The 15,365-nt window shown below is 43.7% G+C and overlaps 1 protein-coding gene and 1 long non-coding RNA gene across 6 annotated transcripts; one reads left to right on the forward strand and one right to left on the reverse strand.

Moving 5' to 3' along the window:
- The first annotated feature begins 3,396 nt into the window (after nucleotides 1-3,396).
- LOC115200920 (GATOR complex protein WDR24) lies at nucleotides 3,397-10,392 on the forward strand. Of its 3 annotated transcripts, none has more exons than XM_029764039.1 (12): nucleotides 3,397-3,490; nucleotides 4,206-4,328; nucleotides 4,801-4,876; nucleotides 5,221-5,704; nucleotides 5,938-6,115; nucleotides 6,311-6,983; nucleotides 7,508-7,617; nucleotides 7,725-7,840; nucleotides 8,482-8,604; nucleotides 8,790-9,130; nucleotides 9,402-9,586; nucleotides 9,745-10,392. In XM_029764039.1, exons 4-12 carry the CDS (start codon nucleotides 5,224-5,226, stop codon nucleotides 9,911-9,913), a joined length of 2,376 nt encoding a protein of 791 aa, XP_029619899.1. In that variant the 5' UTR covers nucleotides 3,397-3,490; nucleotides 4,206-4,328; nucleotides 4,801-4,876; nucleotides 5,221-5,223; the 3' UTR covers nucleotides 9,914-10,392. The 3 variants fall into 3 exon arrangements, with proteins under 3 accessions (XP_029619899.1, XP_029619900.1, XP_029619901.1); XM_029764040.1 differs by having other exon boundaries at nucleotides 8,793-9,130; XM_029764041.1 differs by having other exon boundaries at nucleotides 8,500-8,604.
- Nucleotides 10,393-11,475: 1,083 nt separating this feature from the next.
- LOC115200923 (uncharacterized) lies at nucleotides 11,476-13,029 on the reverse strand. 3 transcript variants are annotated; one of them, XR_003879631.1, is made up of 4 exons: nucleotides 12,173-12,527; nucleotides 11,908-12,086; nucleotides 11,683-11,778; nucleotides 11,476-11,591 (listed from the first exon to the last, which is right to left on the reverse strand). It is a non-coding gene; the product is annotated as an uncharacterized LOC115200923 (long non-coding RNA). The 3 variants fall into 3 exon arrangements; XR_003879630.1 differs by adding an exon at nucleotides 12,676-13,029 and having other exon boundaries at nucleotides 11,502-11,778; nucleotides 12,173-12,386; XR_003879629.1 differs by having other exon boundaries at nucleotides 11,502-11,778.
- Nucleotides 13,030-15,365: the final 2,336 nt, after the last annotated feature.

A 15,365-nucleotide genomic window follows, 5' to 3' on the forward strand; every position in this document is an offset into this window, starting at 1 on the left:
AGTAGGGCCTATGATTGAGTGTAGTCTGGCCCAGGAGTGTGAAGGTGAACGGAAAGGCACTGGAGCAATGAACCGCCTTTGCTGTCTCTGCCTGGCCGGTTCCCCTCTCTCTGCCTCTAACCCTATTACAGGGGCTGAGTCACTGGCTTACTGGTGCTCTTCCATGCCGTAGGAGGGGTGCGTCACTTGAGTGGGTTGAGTCACTGACGTGATCTTCCTGTCCAGGTTGGCGCCCTTAGTTGCTGCTGACCTGAGGCGGTGGCTGGGCCCAGGGCTTTGAGAGAGCTGAGTTCTGTGATAGCTGCCTGTATGTCAGGGAGGAAACTGAAGGCCTTTCTGGAGCAGTTCTCCATATCTCCTCACTGTTAGTGGCCACCAGCTGCTGCAGCCACGGGCGGAACTTCCCCCTCTGCAGGGATAAAGTGCCAAGACATTTCACAACCAGTCAGGGAGCAGGGAGTTTAAAGAGATTCCTCTGCTCATGCAAAGTAAGTAAAGCACAGCTTTATTTATCTTAGTATGAGATGTTTTCATTTCACATTATTACCTTGAATTTCAGAAACATCGAAAAAATGCCATGCACCACTTACTATTGAGTCAATAAGGCTCTGCATCTATCTGCACTACAGTACTTACAGTGAGAATCCACTCCATCCGTTTCACCAGCTCTGGTTGGGTGATATTTGTAAGGACACACAGCGATGGCTGCATGCAGCTCTTGATACTTGGCTGGAGACAAGTCTCAGACTCAATATCCCATGTTAACTTACATCAATCAAAAAGCATGGCAAATAGTGCTCCATTCATTGCTGTACAGGGTTAATGGTGGGCTGAAACTACCTCAGACCTGGGGAGACAGCACACACAAGGGAATGTTGTTATTACCCAAAACTCCTGAGGGGGTGCTTTTTTCCCCTGACACACACTGCGAGGACTGCCGCTGTCTAAACCTTCATGCATTGGAGAACAGAAACCAGTGTTGACAAGCCTCATTCTCAGTTCAGTACTCTCTGTATTGATATTAATTTTGGCCAAAAATAGCATATTCAATGGATGCCCATGAACTGAAACTGTATGAAAGAACACGAAAAATGTACTCAGCTGCAACTTCAAAGACAGTCATGATGCCAGAATAATAAACGTTAGACAAACACTTACCATGTGTGGCTGCAACCTGGTCTCAGAGCATTTCGTATTATTCTGTATGTAAATCCGAGACACTCCATTTAGTATGATATGTTGCATTCGCATCATTCGCCCAACCACCCTACTTTCGCGTTATATGCCCGCCCACCCTACTTTCTTTAAGTAACCATCTGTCTTATGTATGGAGGAGAGATTTGGAAATGGTGGCGAGTAGTGCGGGCGAAATGGAGGAAATGGATAAAAAGTTGGTGAAGCAACAGCTGTGCTGGAATGCGACCAATATTGGTGTCAGTTTGCATAGTATGGAGTGGGAGGATGAGGGTCAAGGACCGTAATGGTCAGTAGTGGAAAGACATAGGAAGAAGAGAGATTGTGATACAGTAAGCAGTGGAGCATCTAGTAAGGAAAGCATAAAGACGGCCAAGGTAGGAAGCAAGAGTATTGATATGTTAGGGTGGAAAGTGGGGATAGTGTTTGATGAGACCACATGGCCTCATTTACACCCTATCTAACTAACTATTGCCATAGAGAAATAGGTAGGGGAAGTCAAATTAGTTTGGTTCATTGGAAATGGTCAATTGTTCATATGTTGTGGTAGCCAGGCTCAGTAAGAGAAGATTCTGAAAATGGAAAAGCTTAATGGGAAGAAATTAAAAGCCATGTTCCTGGTGCTTATGCTAGACTGAGGGGAGTCATCACTGGGGTCCCAATATCTATGTCCGTAGATGATAATAAAGAAAATGTGAAGGGGGAAGAGTGATTGAGACCGAAAGGTTGATCAGTAGGAAAGAAGGTCAAAGAAGTGAAAGCCTATCAGTGCTGCTGAGGTTTGAGAAGCTTATGCCTGGAAAAGTACAGAGAGGATTCCTTAGTTTCAATGTCAGAGAATTTTTCCCATCTGTATTGCGGTGTTTTAAATGCCCAAGAATGGGACATGTAGCTGTTCAATGTAAAGGAAAGAAAAGATGTGCCAAGTGTGGAGGGAACATGATTACAGTGAATGTGGGAGCAAAGTGAAGGTTAAGTGTTGTAATTGTGTGGGGGAACATTGTGCATCATTTGGTGGATGCCAGGTGCAAAAAGAGGCTAGAGAGGCTCAGGGATATATAATTAGTCATGCTGTATCGTATGTTGAGCCTGTAAGACAGATTGGTGGAACTACAGTGTGGAATGATGGAGCTTCCACGGCTGGTCCTGTACTAAGTGGACCTAATGTCAGTGCTGGGTCATTCCTAGTAAGAGGTGCCTTTTCTGTCCCCAGGAAATATCAGTTCTTATTTAGTGTAAAATGTGGATTCCAAAAGTCTTTAAAACACCAAATATGGATCCTGAAAGGGAATTTTATGCATTTTAAACACTTTTTGTCAGTGGATGTAGATGTTTTTGCCATGTCCCCAGGTGTTATTTATTTATTTTATTTTAATTTCACCTTTATTTAACCAGGTAGGCCAGTTGAGAACAAGTTCTCATTTACAACTGCGACCTGACCAAGATAGAGCAAAGCAGTGCGACACAAACAGCAGAGTTACACATGGGATAAACAAACATACATTCAATAACACAATAGAAAAGTCTATATACAGTGTGTGCAAATGTTGTAAGATTAGGGAGCAGCATGTAGACTTCGGTATAAGCCTTAAAATAATAAAATGTTTCAAATGTTTCTTCATTATTTAATAGTGATAGTTAAAGTATCTTTCATCAATAATCTTTTTTTCATGATTATTGTATTTATTTTATTTTATTTAAGATTTTCTGTTTGTCCCTGATACCACTTTCCACCCTGTTAGTTTGTTGTAATTCTCCATTGAAGAAAACAACCACTTCCTACAATGATACCATATTCAGGAAGTGTCATAATTTCTTTGGTGGGAAAACAATTGTGCGAAGCTCAATCAATATAAACACTCAGTTGTATCTATTTGTCATGTTTCATGTTGTTCGTCTGTATGTCCCACTCATACATTTCCACCCTACTATCCTAAATTATAGAGAAAAACATTATAAAATACAAAAAATTTAAATATGTTTGATAGAGAAGGTAAAATCCGGTTCAAGTGTTCACCATTATGCTAGCTCAATCTTGCTCACTCACAGAGCCATGGCTAATTTATTGATTGGTCGTACATTCCAGCACAGTATGTGGCGGCATGCACTTAAACGATTGTTTGTGGACCGCCATGATATCGAAGAAGAAGAAAATGAAAACGTGATGATGAGTGAATTCCTTTTAGAGCATGTACTTCCGTTTTGTAATGCTTGTTTTTGTTAAATTCATGTGAATGACACTTATAACTTCCGGTTCTCCAGTGCCGTGAATTATTTGTTGTTGTTTAGAAGCAAGGTAAGTCCTACAAAATTAGGGCCAATTATTGTGTACTGAGAACATTTATGTAGAGAAATAACAGTAAATATCTCGTCACGCTAATGTTCTGAACCTGTTAGTGAAAGATTTAGCAACATTGGTCATCTGACTGTGATGTTGCAACTAGCTACTTTAACAAGCCAGCGACCTAGCTTTGAATTTGGCTCCCAGGTGATTTCTACCTGCAAATTAGAAGACAAATGTTCGATATTGATGTGCACTCATTGGCTGTGTGTCTCAGTCATGTTGTGTTTGGTGTAAGGTAATTCTGAGAACATAAACACCAAAATGTGCATGACAGCCACCCTAGCCAGATGCTAACTAGCTTAGCTCTATTTATATGAATACTTCAAATGACAATCAACGTCCCTAAACATTGCATAGTTTAGTGGCTACATTGTTTTAAGCAATTTATGTATATCTCGGGTTTATGCATCTTGATTTAGGTAGAACTGGAATTATCACAAGGTTAACAGGCCATGTTTATGTTGTTAAACTCATGCTCACCCCTATACCAGACCTGACCATAGGTCATGGACTGTGGTCATGCTAATGTCATCATCAACAATTACTCTAGGCTTAGGGACCCACATGACAAAGTATAGTGTGTGTTTCCACAGACTGTCCAGGATCATTTGCTTTAGTATGGAGTAAAGCTGCATAAACCATAACAAGGCTCTCCCTCCTCTTTCAGCACCTTAGTGTGTCATTCTTTGCTGTGGTCCAACCTCAACCAGGGCCCCTCTGTTATAATCACACAGGACTCTGGAGAGCTGGGAGCATTAAGCAGTCTGCTATTCACCTCTGGAAAATGGAGGTGAATATTCTCTTAAGCCATTTTATAGAAGACTATTGGGTTGTAGGTAAGCTTAATGTGAATGTTCAATCTGGTTGCAATATTTGATGTATCAGTGTAGCTACTCTTGAGAGAACTTTGATCTTGAAGAGTTGCTATGACAGTCAGGCTTTTTGCTCCAGCTTGGACATCAGCACCTGAACAGGAAGGAACATTGTCTTAGTAGAGACTGGTTAGGCCTTGGTTCTATCAGGTCGTGGCTGGCTGGCTGGTGGGTTACCTTTCTCAGCTCTACAACATGAACATAAGTGTGGATAATTGTTGAAGTGGATGATTTATTAATTCAATTTTTGTACTTTTTACATTTGTGTATATTGTTAGATATTACTACACTGTTTGAGCTAGGAACACAAGCATTTTGCTACACCCGCAATAACATCTGCTAAATGTGTATGTGACCAATACAAAGTGATGATAATGTCCCTTTTCTCAGGTAACTTCTGACAGGACTGTATGAGGAGGCCTCTGTGTTTCTTTAGAGGCAGAGAAGACCACCGCTGCTATTTGAAGTAAGTCCATTGGAATTAATTAGAGAGGGATTAGAGGGTCATATAAATATGTGACAGACCACTGCCAGCAGCACGGCTCAAGTACCAAACTGAGCTCACCTCATAGGTGTAGTGCCATCTTCTGGTGGAACTAGGGGCATTCTTTTAAAATTTCCCAATAAGCTAGAATGGCTTTGTCCATGTATTAGAAATGTGGTGGTTGTTGAATGCTGTTCTGACTTTGCCATTGAAAAACAGTTATTTGGAATGTGCATGATCAATTTTTGTTTGCTTGTTGTGTACCTCTGCTGCTTTGAGTCTAGCACCTTCCCTGAACCAAACCACCCTTCTATGTCCCCAACCAGGCCATGGAGAAGATGTCTCGGGTCACTACGGCCCTAGGCAGCAGCGCCATCAGCGGGCGCACCATGTTCTGCCACCTGGACGCGCCCGCCAACGCCATCAGTGTGTGCCGCGATGCCACGCAGGTGGTGGTGGCCGGCCGCAATATCTTCAAGATCTACGGCCTGGAGGAGGAGCAGTTTGTGGAGAAGCTCAACCTGCGCGTGGGCCGCAAGCCCTCGCTCAACTTCAGCTGCGCCGACGTCATGTGGCACCAGATGGAGGAGAACCTGCTGGCCACGGCTGCCACCAACGGGGCAGTAGTCACCTGGAACCTGGGCAAACCGTCGCGCAACAAGCAGGACCAGCTGTTCACCGAGCACAAGCGCACAGTCAATAAGGTGTGCTTCCACCCCACCGAAGTTTACATGCTGCTTAGTGGCTCCCAGGACGGCTACATGAAGTGCTTCGACCTGCGCAAGAAAGAGTCTGTCAGCACCTTCTCAGGTATGTGTGTGGGGACTCTTTGCACTCTGAGGTTTAACACAGGAGTAACACCTTCAAAATACCTACCTGCTTATGTCCAGGAATGCCGCTGGGCTACAAAACAAACAGCATCTTATTTGTTACTACTGTCTTAAATGACATTTTTCAGACAGTATCTTAAACCGCACGTTTTGACATGGGAATGAACCTGGCCTGAGGACTTTTTTTTTTTTTTTCTATTTTATTTCTCTCAGGTCAGTCAGAGAGTGTAAGAGATGTTCAGTTTAGCATGAAGGATTACTTTACTTTCGCTGCTTCCTTTGAGAACGGTAATGTTCAGCTGTGGGACATACGGAGGCCAGACCGGTATGAGAGGATGTTCACAGCCCACACCGGACCTGTGTTTTGCTGTGACTGGCACCCCGATGACAGGTAGGGAGAGACTTTTTAGAGAAAATTTAGTGAAAGACATGTCAATACATGTTGAAAAAACATTGATGTTTGCATTAGTTGACCATTAATCTAAAGTGAATTTGCTTTAGATACAGTAATCATTCTTGCTTACAGTGTGGCTGTTAATACACTTAAATGATTGTGCATTGCTAATGTATTGGTCTCTGTCTGCAGGGGCTGGCTGGCCACTGGTGGCCGGGACAAGATGGTGAAGGTGTGGGACATGACCACCAACCGGGCCAAGGAGATCTATTGCGTCCAGACTATCGCCTCGGTGGCCCGGGTCAAGTGGCGTCCTGAGAGGAAGTGGCACCTGGCCACCTGCTCCATGATGGTGGACCACAACATCTATGTGTGGGACATCCGGAGGCCCTTCATCCCCTTTGCCACCTTCGAGGAGCACAAGGACGTGACCACAGGTATTGTGTGGCGCCACCAGCACGACCCCTACTTCCTATTGTCAGGTTCCAAGGACAGCACGCTCTACCAGCACATGTTCAAGGATGCCAGCCGGCCCGTGGACCAGGCCAACCCTGAGGGACTGTGCTTCGGCCTGTTTGGCGACCTGGCCTTCGCTGCCAAGGAGAGCCTCATCAGTGGCGACGCCAACAGGAAGCCGTACCCGGGTGGTGACCGCCGCTACCCCATCTTCTTCTTCAAAAAGCCCGACCTGACAGAGCAGTTTGCCCACGTGTCCAGCGCCCTCAGTGTGTTTGAGTCGTCTTTGGAGTGCAGGCGCATGGACTGGTTTGTCAAGACGGCACGCCTCTACCTCCTCAGCGGCAAACCCTTTGCCGAGTTGTGTGACCACAATGCCAAGATGGCCAAGGAGCTCAACAGACCTCAGGTCAGTCAGACTGCCCTTAAGAGATGAGCTGCATTCATTGGGGGGAATAATATATACACTACCATTCAAAAGTTTAGGTCACTTAGAAATGTCCTTGTTTTTGAAAGAAAAGCAAAATAAATTGTCAGTTTAAAATATCATCAAATAGATCAGAAATACAGTGTAGACATTGTTAATGTTGTAAAGGACTATCTACATGGGTGTACAGAGGCCCATTATCAGCAACCATCACTCCTGTGTTCCAATGGCACGTTGTGTTAGCTAATCCAAGTTTATAATTTTAAAAGGCTAACACAACGTGCTACAATAGTTATTTACAACATTAACAATGTCTACATTGTGTTTCTGATCAATTTGATGTTATTTTAAAGGACAAAATTAGCTTTTCTTTCAAAAACAAGGACATTTCTAAGTGACCCCAAACTTTTGAACGGTGGTGTATATCCTATTCAACATTTTTGAGGAACTAAGTCGAGTTTTGATGATCAATAGCAAACCTCTTTCATATTCCCCCCCACTTGAAGGTTTCCACTACATGGACGATGCTTCGGATCATGTTCTCAGACCCAGCAAACCTCTCAACGCCGGGTCCAAATCACATTGGCAAACTGGGCACCCTTCCTTTAATGAACAGGTACTTCCCACATGCTTCACATAAACGCATAGGCTGTACAATTGTGTGGACAAACAAACTAAAGACTTAAAAGTAAAATCTTTAATCCTTTTTTTTGTCTGCCCTAGTTTCAGTATGAAGGAGATGGGCATGGGGACGGAGAGCAGGCTGGACCGCAGTAAAGGAGAGAGCAGACAGGACAACATTCACCTAGAGCTTGGGAACTCCCTAATCAACAACGATGGTGAGAGTGAGCTCTAAACTCAAGCTGCTCCCACTTCACTGAAGAAATGCATAAACATAAACACAGTGTACAAAACATTAGGAACACCTGCCTAATATTGAGTTGCACCCCTCTTTTCCCTCAGAACAGCCTCAATTTGTCAGGGCATGGACTCTTCAAGGTGTTGAAAGTGTTCCACAAGAATGCTGGCCCATGTTGACTCCAATGCTTTTCACAGTTGTGTCAAGTTGCCTGGATGTCCTTTGGGTGGTGGACCATTTTTTTATACACACAGGAAACTGTTGAGCGTGAAACCCAGCAGTGTTGCAGTTCTTGACACACACAAACCGGCGCCCCTAGCACCTCCTACCATACCCCGTTCAAAGGCACTTAAATATTTTGTCTTGCCCATTCACTCTCTGAATGGCACACATACACAATCCATGTCTCAATTGTCTCAAGGCTTAAAAAACCTGCCTCCTACCCTTCGACACTGATTGAAGTGGATTTAACAAGTGACGTCAATAGCTTTCACCTCGATTCACCTGGTCAGTCTATCATGGAAAGAGGTGTACCTAATGTTTTGTACACTCAGTGTAGGTGGTTCTTGTGAACTACATTTAGTAACATGTGACTTACTATGCTAGATGAGTAAAAAATAGATATTTGTCCCACTGCAGAGAATGAAGAGACAGAGGGAAGTGAGGGCCAGGCGGAGTACATGTTTGGTGATGCTGAGCTGGACGACGATGACCTTTACTCTATGGAGCACGACAACCAGGCCGGTGAGTCTCTGACCCCTATATAGGTCCTATACATTGAACATTGACAACTTGGATGTAGCCACTAGCCACCACTAACCTTACATGTCTATTGTCATAAAAAATGTAAGCTACAGCCATGATTGAGGGCTGGTCTATGATCTACCCCAAGTACTTTCTGAGCATGTTCTTCTCTCTGGTGTTTTCAGCAGAAGAGCAGGAGTACACGCTCCCCCAGGAGGCCTTCCCACTGCGCCACGAGATCATGGACAACCCGTTGGCGCCGGAGCACCTGCAGCAGGACAAGGCCGACTCGCCGCATGCCAGCGGAAATGAGGCAGAGGTCATGTGCTTGACGCCCATCGAGTCCTTCTCCCTGATCTCAATCTCCCAGCCACTGTTCAGCCCCCACCTTCCTGCCCACTTCTTCTGCCCTGTGGTCAGGGAGATGCTGAGCCATTATGCCGAGCAGGGCGACGTGCAGATGGCTGTCTCAGTGCTCATCGTCCTGGGAGACCGCATCCGCAAGGAGATTGACGACCTCACTCAGGTCAGAGCTAGGGATATAGTGTTCTATAACACTATAATAATGTTAAAATCTATGGTCGGTTCCTGAAGTAGAATCCAGATTCTATGATTATGCGTTGCATAAAATTTATTGGGATGCTCTTGAGAATTCTATTTGAACGATTTAACATGGTTGATTGCTTGATAGAAAAAGTTATGATGGAGATTAGTCTTGGTAATCTGAATATTCTCCAAGCTGGCAAATATGTTGTTCATTTCGGCATGTTCTAATAATAGAGGTGACCCTATTTCAGGAGCACTGGTACATGTCCTACATTGACTTGCTGCAGCGTTTCGAGCTGTGGAACGTGTCCAACGAGGTCATCAAGTTGAGCACGTGCAGCACCATCACCTGTCTGAACCAGACATCCACCACTCTGCATGTCAACTGCAGCAACTGCAAACGGCCCATGAGCAACAAGGGCTGGATCTGTGACAGGTATAACTTAAAACCATAACGTATAACTTTGACCCACCTGACACAGTAAAGGGAAGGGTTAATAACCTATTAGAAACAATATAGAGCTCAAAGTCAAGAGAACATTTGGAAGTTAGACCAATATGTCTTACCACTCGACATCTTTGCCCATTCTCCAGATGCCACCAGTGTGCCAGCGTTTGTGCCGTGTGCCATCACGTGGTGAAGGGGCTGTTCGTGTGGTGCCAGGGCTGCAGTCACGGCGGGCACTTGGAGCACGTGAAGAACTGGCTAAAGAGCAGTTCCCACTGCCCGGCCGGCTGCGGTCACCTGTGTGAGTACACCTGACCCTCCGCTCCACCCCTGCCCAGCTTGCTCTCTGTGTGAGGGAGCACCACACCTCAGTGCCTGGCTCACCCTGGCCTGGGTCTCACACTCCAGGCTGGCGTCTCCTGAGACTGGGGTCCACAAGGGTCTGGCCATGGTAGCAAGATGGCTACTATTAGAAGACAGGTGGGTAAGACTGGAGTCCAATCCACAGAACCAGTCTGAGAGGAGGACATGTATGTACCGTATGGAGCACTGTTAAAAGTTTGATGGGCCCCTGCCCTACTCAGTGCTCACCTTGACAATGACAGAAACTTGAAGTTAAGTGAAAACAATCATTTGTGTGTGTGTATATATATGCATATGCTGAAATGGCCTTTATTTTATTTTTAATTTCTTCAATGTATTGCTCAGCTGGCCTTGTCTCTCACACACACAGCTGGGCAGACCTCCATGTTCAGCACAGAGTTTTCTATGGCAATAAAACATTTTAGACCGAAGCTCCGCTGTCTCTGTACCATTAACCATGTGAACTCGTATTACCGCTGTCAGTGACCTTTTGAATGGGACACATTGCCATAACAATTATTATGGAACTAATATTTTAAAAGGAATAAGTTACACTATATTAGACAGGTTAAATTGTGTTTACATCTTATTCATTAATAAGACTTGTGTAACTTTCATACTAAAATGTTGAGAAATTACTTTTTGTTAGGGATGAATAATAGCCTGGAAAGTTAAAATGTGCATTAGATTTGATCATTGAATAGGTTCACTGACACGATGCAAAACGTGGATTTATTGAGCTTATGATTACACACCCACACAGAACACTAAATTCACTGTGGTCATGCTTAAAGAAAGATGTAAACATCAATAACAATAAAATGGGAAGTTTGTGTGGTTCAGAGAGAAATATCCCAGAAAAACATTCCAGAAGAGACAAGTAACATAGGCGTAGTGAAAGATTAACACTGGAGGTTACGGACATTGTTTTCCTCTTTTGGGATTTTCTGTTCCAGACATTACATTCAGAAGGATGACACTTCCTAACATGAAACAGAATACATTAAGATATTTTATTTTAAAGACCACAACTGATTTTAGGGGATATCAAAAATGAATTTACATTTCTCTTCCTGTCAAAGATCAGGTTAGTTAGAAACATAAGTGATCTTTAATTTGTTTGGCTGCGTCACTGATCACAGCATGTGCATTCAGACAGACCCCTTCCCTTTTTCCACATTTTGTTAAGTTACAGCTTAATTCTAAAATATTTTTTTCCTCCCTCAATCTACACACAATACCTCATAATGACAAAGCGAAAAAACAGGTTTTTAGAAATGTAAAAAAATACCTTTATATAAGTATTCAGTTCCTTTGCTATGAGACTTGAAATTGAGCTCCGGTGCATCCTGTTTCCATTGATCATCTTTGAGATGCTTCAAGAACTTGATTGGAGTCAATTCAATTGTTTGGACATGATTTGGAAAGGCGCACACCTGTCCTACAGTACCAGTAAAAAGGTTGGACACACCTACTCATTCCAGGGTTTCTTTTTTTACTATTTTCTACATTGTATAATAATATAACACACATGGAATCATGTAGTAAGCAAAAAAGTGTTAAACAGAGTAGCTAATCTTGGCATTCTCTCAACCAGCTTCATGAGGTAGTGAAGCCAGACCCTGGCTCTCTGCAGGTGAGAAACGTGTCATTACACACCTCATGATTGAGTAGTTGGACATAGATTGTTGTGGTTGTATTCATTAACTGAAGATACTCACTTTACATTGGCATTATGGGCCAGCAGGAACTTAACCATCTGCTGATGCAGTGGAGCAGGGCTGTCCAGCCTTGAGTCTTCAGCTCCAACTCAGCACCTTGTTTTTGGGAGAAATCTTTCCATAATGTACAACACCACCACCCATTACACTAACGTTCAACCTAAACTTGAGGTTAATTTGTGTTACAAATTAAAACAATATTTGATTCAGAGAAGTAAATCTGACCTGCATTAGGAAGTATGCAGGATTTTCATTCCCACAGCTCGCTGCCAGCATAAGGGGTGTCAGGCCTTTGCCAGTGGTGGCATTGCCCTTCAGTTTCCAGCAAGAGATTAGCAATCTATGAAGCATACATCAGCGGAGTCCAGCCACCAATGTTCTTTCTATCCACGTTCACCTCCCCTCTAAAAAGACATAGTATCACATTACTATCAATGAATGTTGTGAGAAACATCTCTCACACCAAATTCAACATTGATGAGGTACTCACTTTTTAATACACTGATGCTACATCATACTGGCCAATGTAGCAGGCAGTGTGGTGGTGGAGTGGTACATCCAATTCCTCAGGTCGTACTAAAGTGTTAATGTCCCCTAGCCACAGGGAGAGGCTGACACCAAACTGCTCCGATTCACTCGCATCATCGCTCTATTCCGACATTCTTACCCCAGCACAGAGCTGCAATCTGCACACAGGTGCCCAACTAAGAAAGAAAGCAGTGGAGAAATTGTTTCTAGCTAGCCAACTTTAGCCTGGTCCCATACTGTATGTGCTGTAACCAACTCTTCTGTAGCTAGCTTACAGGCCAAGCTAATTTGTTGCGCCCTTTTTGGGGGATGGGACTAAAAGCTACCAACTAGCTAGCTATTTGCAATAAGATACCGACCCCACCGTTACGCTTGTTTAAAGTGAGCTGCACTGGGGTCTGAACACAATCATGGTTACATTAAGACACTGTGGAGCCAGCGCGAGATATTGGTCGGAAAACATACCTCAATGCAGGGATGGGATATGCCACTGTACTCCAAATTGTACCTTTATCCACACTGCTCCGTCGAGAAGATTGAAATACTGCTAGTTTTCCCAGAAAACTGCCCTTTTCTTCTAGCTAGCTAGCAGTAGTCACCGTAGCCATTTTTGGAATGGCACGTGGCATTGGAACTGATCCAGGGCGAGGGATCCTAAGAGGCTCCCTGTGAGTAGACAGAGGCAATAGAGAGTGATAAAAATGAACATGTATTTCAGTAAGGTTGGCTTCTTAGTGTTCATAGCCATGGTTATCAACTGTAACACAGAAATGGAAAGGAAATCACAGAAAATAGATATAGTGGTGGCCGCCACAGAGAAGTATTTAGCTGTACAAGATTTTACTGCAGAAGAGTTACAAGGTGTGTTGAATGATAGTGTCCTGTCCTCCCAGGCAGCCGGCCTGGTGTAGAATCAAATAGGGCCAAGTAGTGGAATAGTGGTGAGGTTTTAATGGGTGTCCTGTTGGTAGGGCAATTTTTCTTCCCTATCCTTTTTCCCTTCCCTTTGTGTCACAAAGTGTAATGATTTCACATTCTAGAACAGTAGGCGAAAACAAGTGGCGTAGCGGGGAAGTTTTGTTAAGAGCCCTGACACTCAATCGAAACATTAAAACGTGTTGCTTGCGGTACGGTTTTGGAAGCATGAGGACCTTATCTTTCATATCAGCTAAAATAATATATATGGTTAAATTGATGCACACAGCCACCTGTGCTATTTAACTATTTAGCATGCTCCGAACACCTGTTTGTAAGTGTAGCGGAAGTGCAGCTTTGTCGGATGGAAGTACCCATAGCAGTATGGATCTATGCAAAACTGCTACAGTAAGTATAATTTTTCGCTGATTAAAGATAAGTGCCATATATTTCGAAAGCCGTATCACAAGCAATGATTTATTGAGGTTTCTAAACTTTAAAACACAGCGTTGGGATTGAAGTTCACATGAGGTTGTCGTGGGCGAAGATAGTGGCTGAAAACTGTAGGGAGAAGGCCGCCTAGAGTTTGAGAGCTACGTGGGGGGGTGTTACGCCATTGGCAAAAACGCATGGCTAGATAAGAGAAATAGATTAATAGTTGTTAGGCAAAAAAAAGACACGTGCGCAACTATAGGGTAAAACAGACTGTTGGCTTAGTTGACAACATGTAAACTATATTTTGTCTCCAATGTTTATTGACAACAAATACATCAGCCAAAACACCTCAAAACAATACATTGTGTCAAGAACAAGATGAAAGGAGTAATTTACGATTACCCACATGGCAGTTTCTTGTCATTGTTGGTAGCTATCTGGCCATCCAGAAATCACAACAACAACGGACTTCTGACCCATTGAAGCATGCTCGTGACGTTTTCAGCTAACCCATCTATAGGGAGACCGGCCTCACACTCCAGTACAGTAGGTGGCGGTGTATGCACCGTTCAGTTGGATACGATCTGCCAATATAAATTTAAAGAAGGAGGAGGAGCTGATTGGGAGCTTGTAACAGTAAACATGGATCGAAAGGGTCTTAGCCAGAAAAAAATGATTGAGGATGAAAATGGCATCCCTTGAGAGGGTAAGAATGAGATATGTTAGAAGTGCAATATTATCATAAGGAGATATATACTTGGAATACAGAAGAGGAATGGAGGGAAAAAGAGGCAGAGGAGGTCAAAGAGAGAGTGGGAGGAAGATGGTATGTCAAAGAAGAATGTTAGAAAGTGTAAGCAGAGTGAGTCGTACGCTGGATCGAGATCTAGAGGAGAAATGGAAGTGAATGAGGGCGAATTATCGGGGGTGGCTTCTGTGTTAATCCTTGGAGCATGAGGTTTGCATCGATGGTCAGGATAAAGATGAGTCTGTGACAGTAGGAGTGACATTTTTGAAGGTGGGCTACTGCCTTTTGGCTGATCCATTTGTGGTTTCAGGGTGGGTGAAAACGGAGTTGGGTGCTGTGGAATCGCTGAAGGTAACCCGAAGTGGTCTTGTGATGATTGTTTGTGCTTCTGCTGGTCAGGGGGAGTAGGTGCTTCGCGCCAAACGAATTGGAACAAGAGATGTCTTGTTTTGCTCTCAAGAAAAGGGCACCATTGAAAGGAGTGATTACTGGGTTAGCGGTAAATGTGAAAGTGCTGTTTCCTAGATTAGTGGTGTTTGTGATGCTCATCATTTAGTGCAACGCAGACAGGGTGGCGTGAATGGTGAAACAGAAAAGTCATTGTCTGTTCTTTTGAGTCCCAAGGAGTCCGGAAAGCACTGACCGATACAGTCTGGCCACGACCAGATCAAAGACAGTATAATATGAAGATAGGCTAAAAATTGCTTGTAGGCAAAGTTGGCTAGCTAAGCTCATGCTTAGAAACTATATGGGTGCAACTCGGGCCTGCAATTCGGGACATTCCTGCATGTGGAAGCACTCTTTTATACTTCTATTGGAATTGCGGGCACTGTTTCCCCGCAGATCTGTTAAGGCATTTGGCAGGGCAGGAGCGAAGGACACTGTGCTAGCTTAACCAGCTAGTCCTAAGGAGGACTCCGGTACACTGCAGATGGGGCAACTAGTGTGCTAACTAGTGTTGGGTTATATTTCATTAAACTAGATGTGTTGCATAGCATATGAATACATTAATGTTAAACATAACAGGTTTGTATTGCATTAACATAGAATAGACGTG

The sequence above is a fragment of the Salmo trutta genome, chromosome 10 (genome assembly GCF_901001165.1).
Source record: "Salmo trutta chromosome 10, fSalTru1.1, whole genome shotgun sequence".
In the NCBI taxonomy this organism is placed as follows: domain Eukaryota; kingdom Metazoa; phylum Chordata; class Actinopteri; order Salmoniformes; family Salmonidae; genus Salmo; species Salmo trutta.

Bases quoted from the DNA above. Each gene is read 5' to 3' on its own strand.
- LOC115200920 (XM_029764039.1), top strand. From the start codon at position 5,224: ATGGAGAAGATGTCTCGGGTCACTACGGCCCTAGGCAGCAGCGCCATC. The intron at 5,705-5,937 runs GTATGTGTGTGG...TATTTCTCTCAG, and splicing joins GTCTGTCAGCACCTTCTCAG to GTCAGTCAGAGAGTGTAAGA. The intron at 8,605-8,789 runs GTGAGTCTCTGA...TGGTGTTTTCAG, and splicing joins GGAGCACGACAACCAGGCCG to CAGAAGAGCAGGAGTACACG.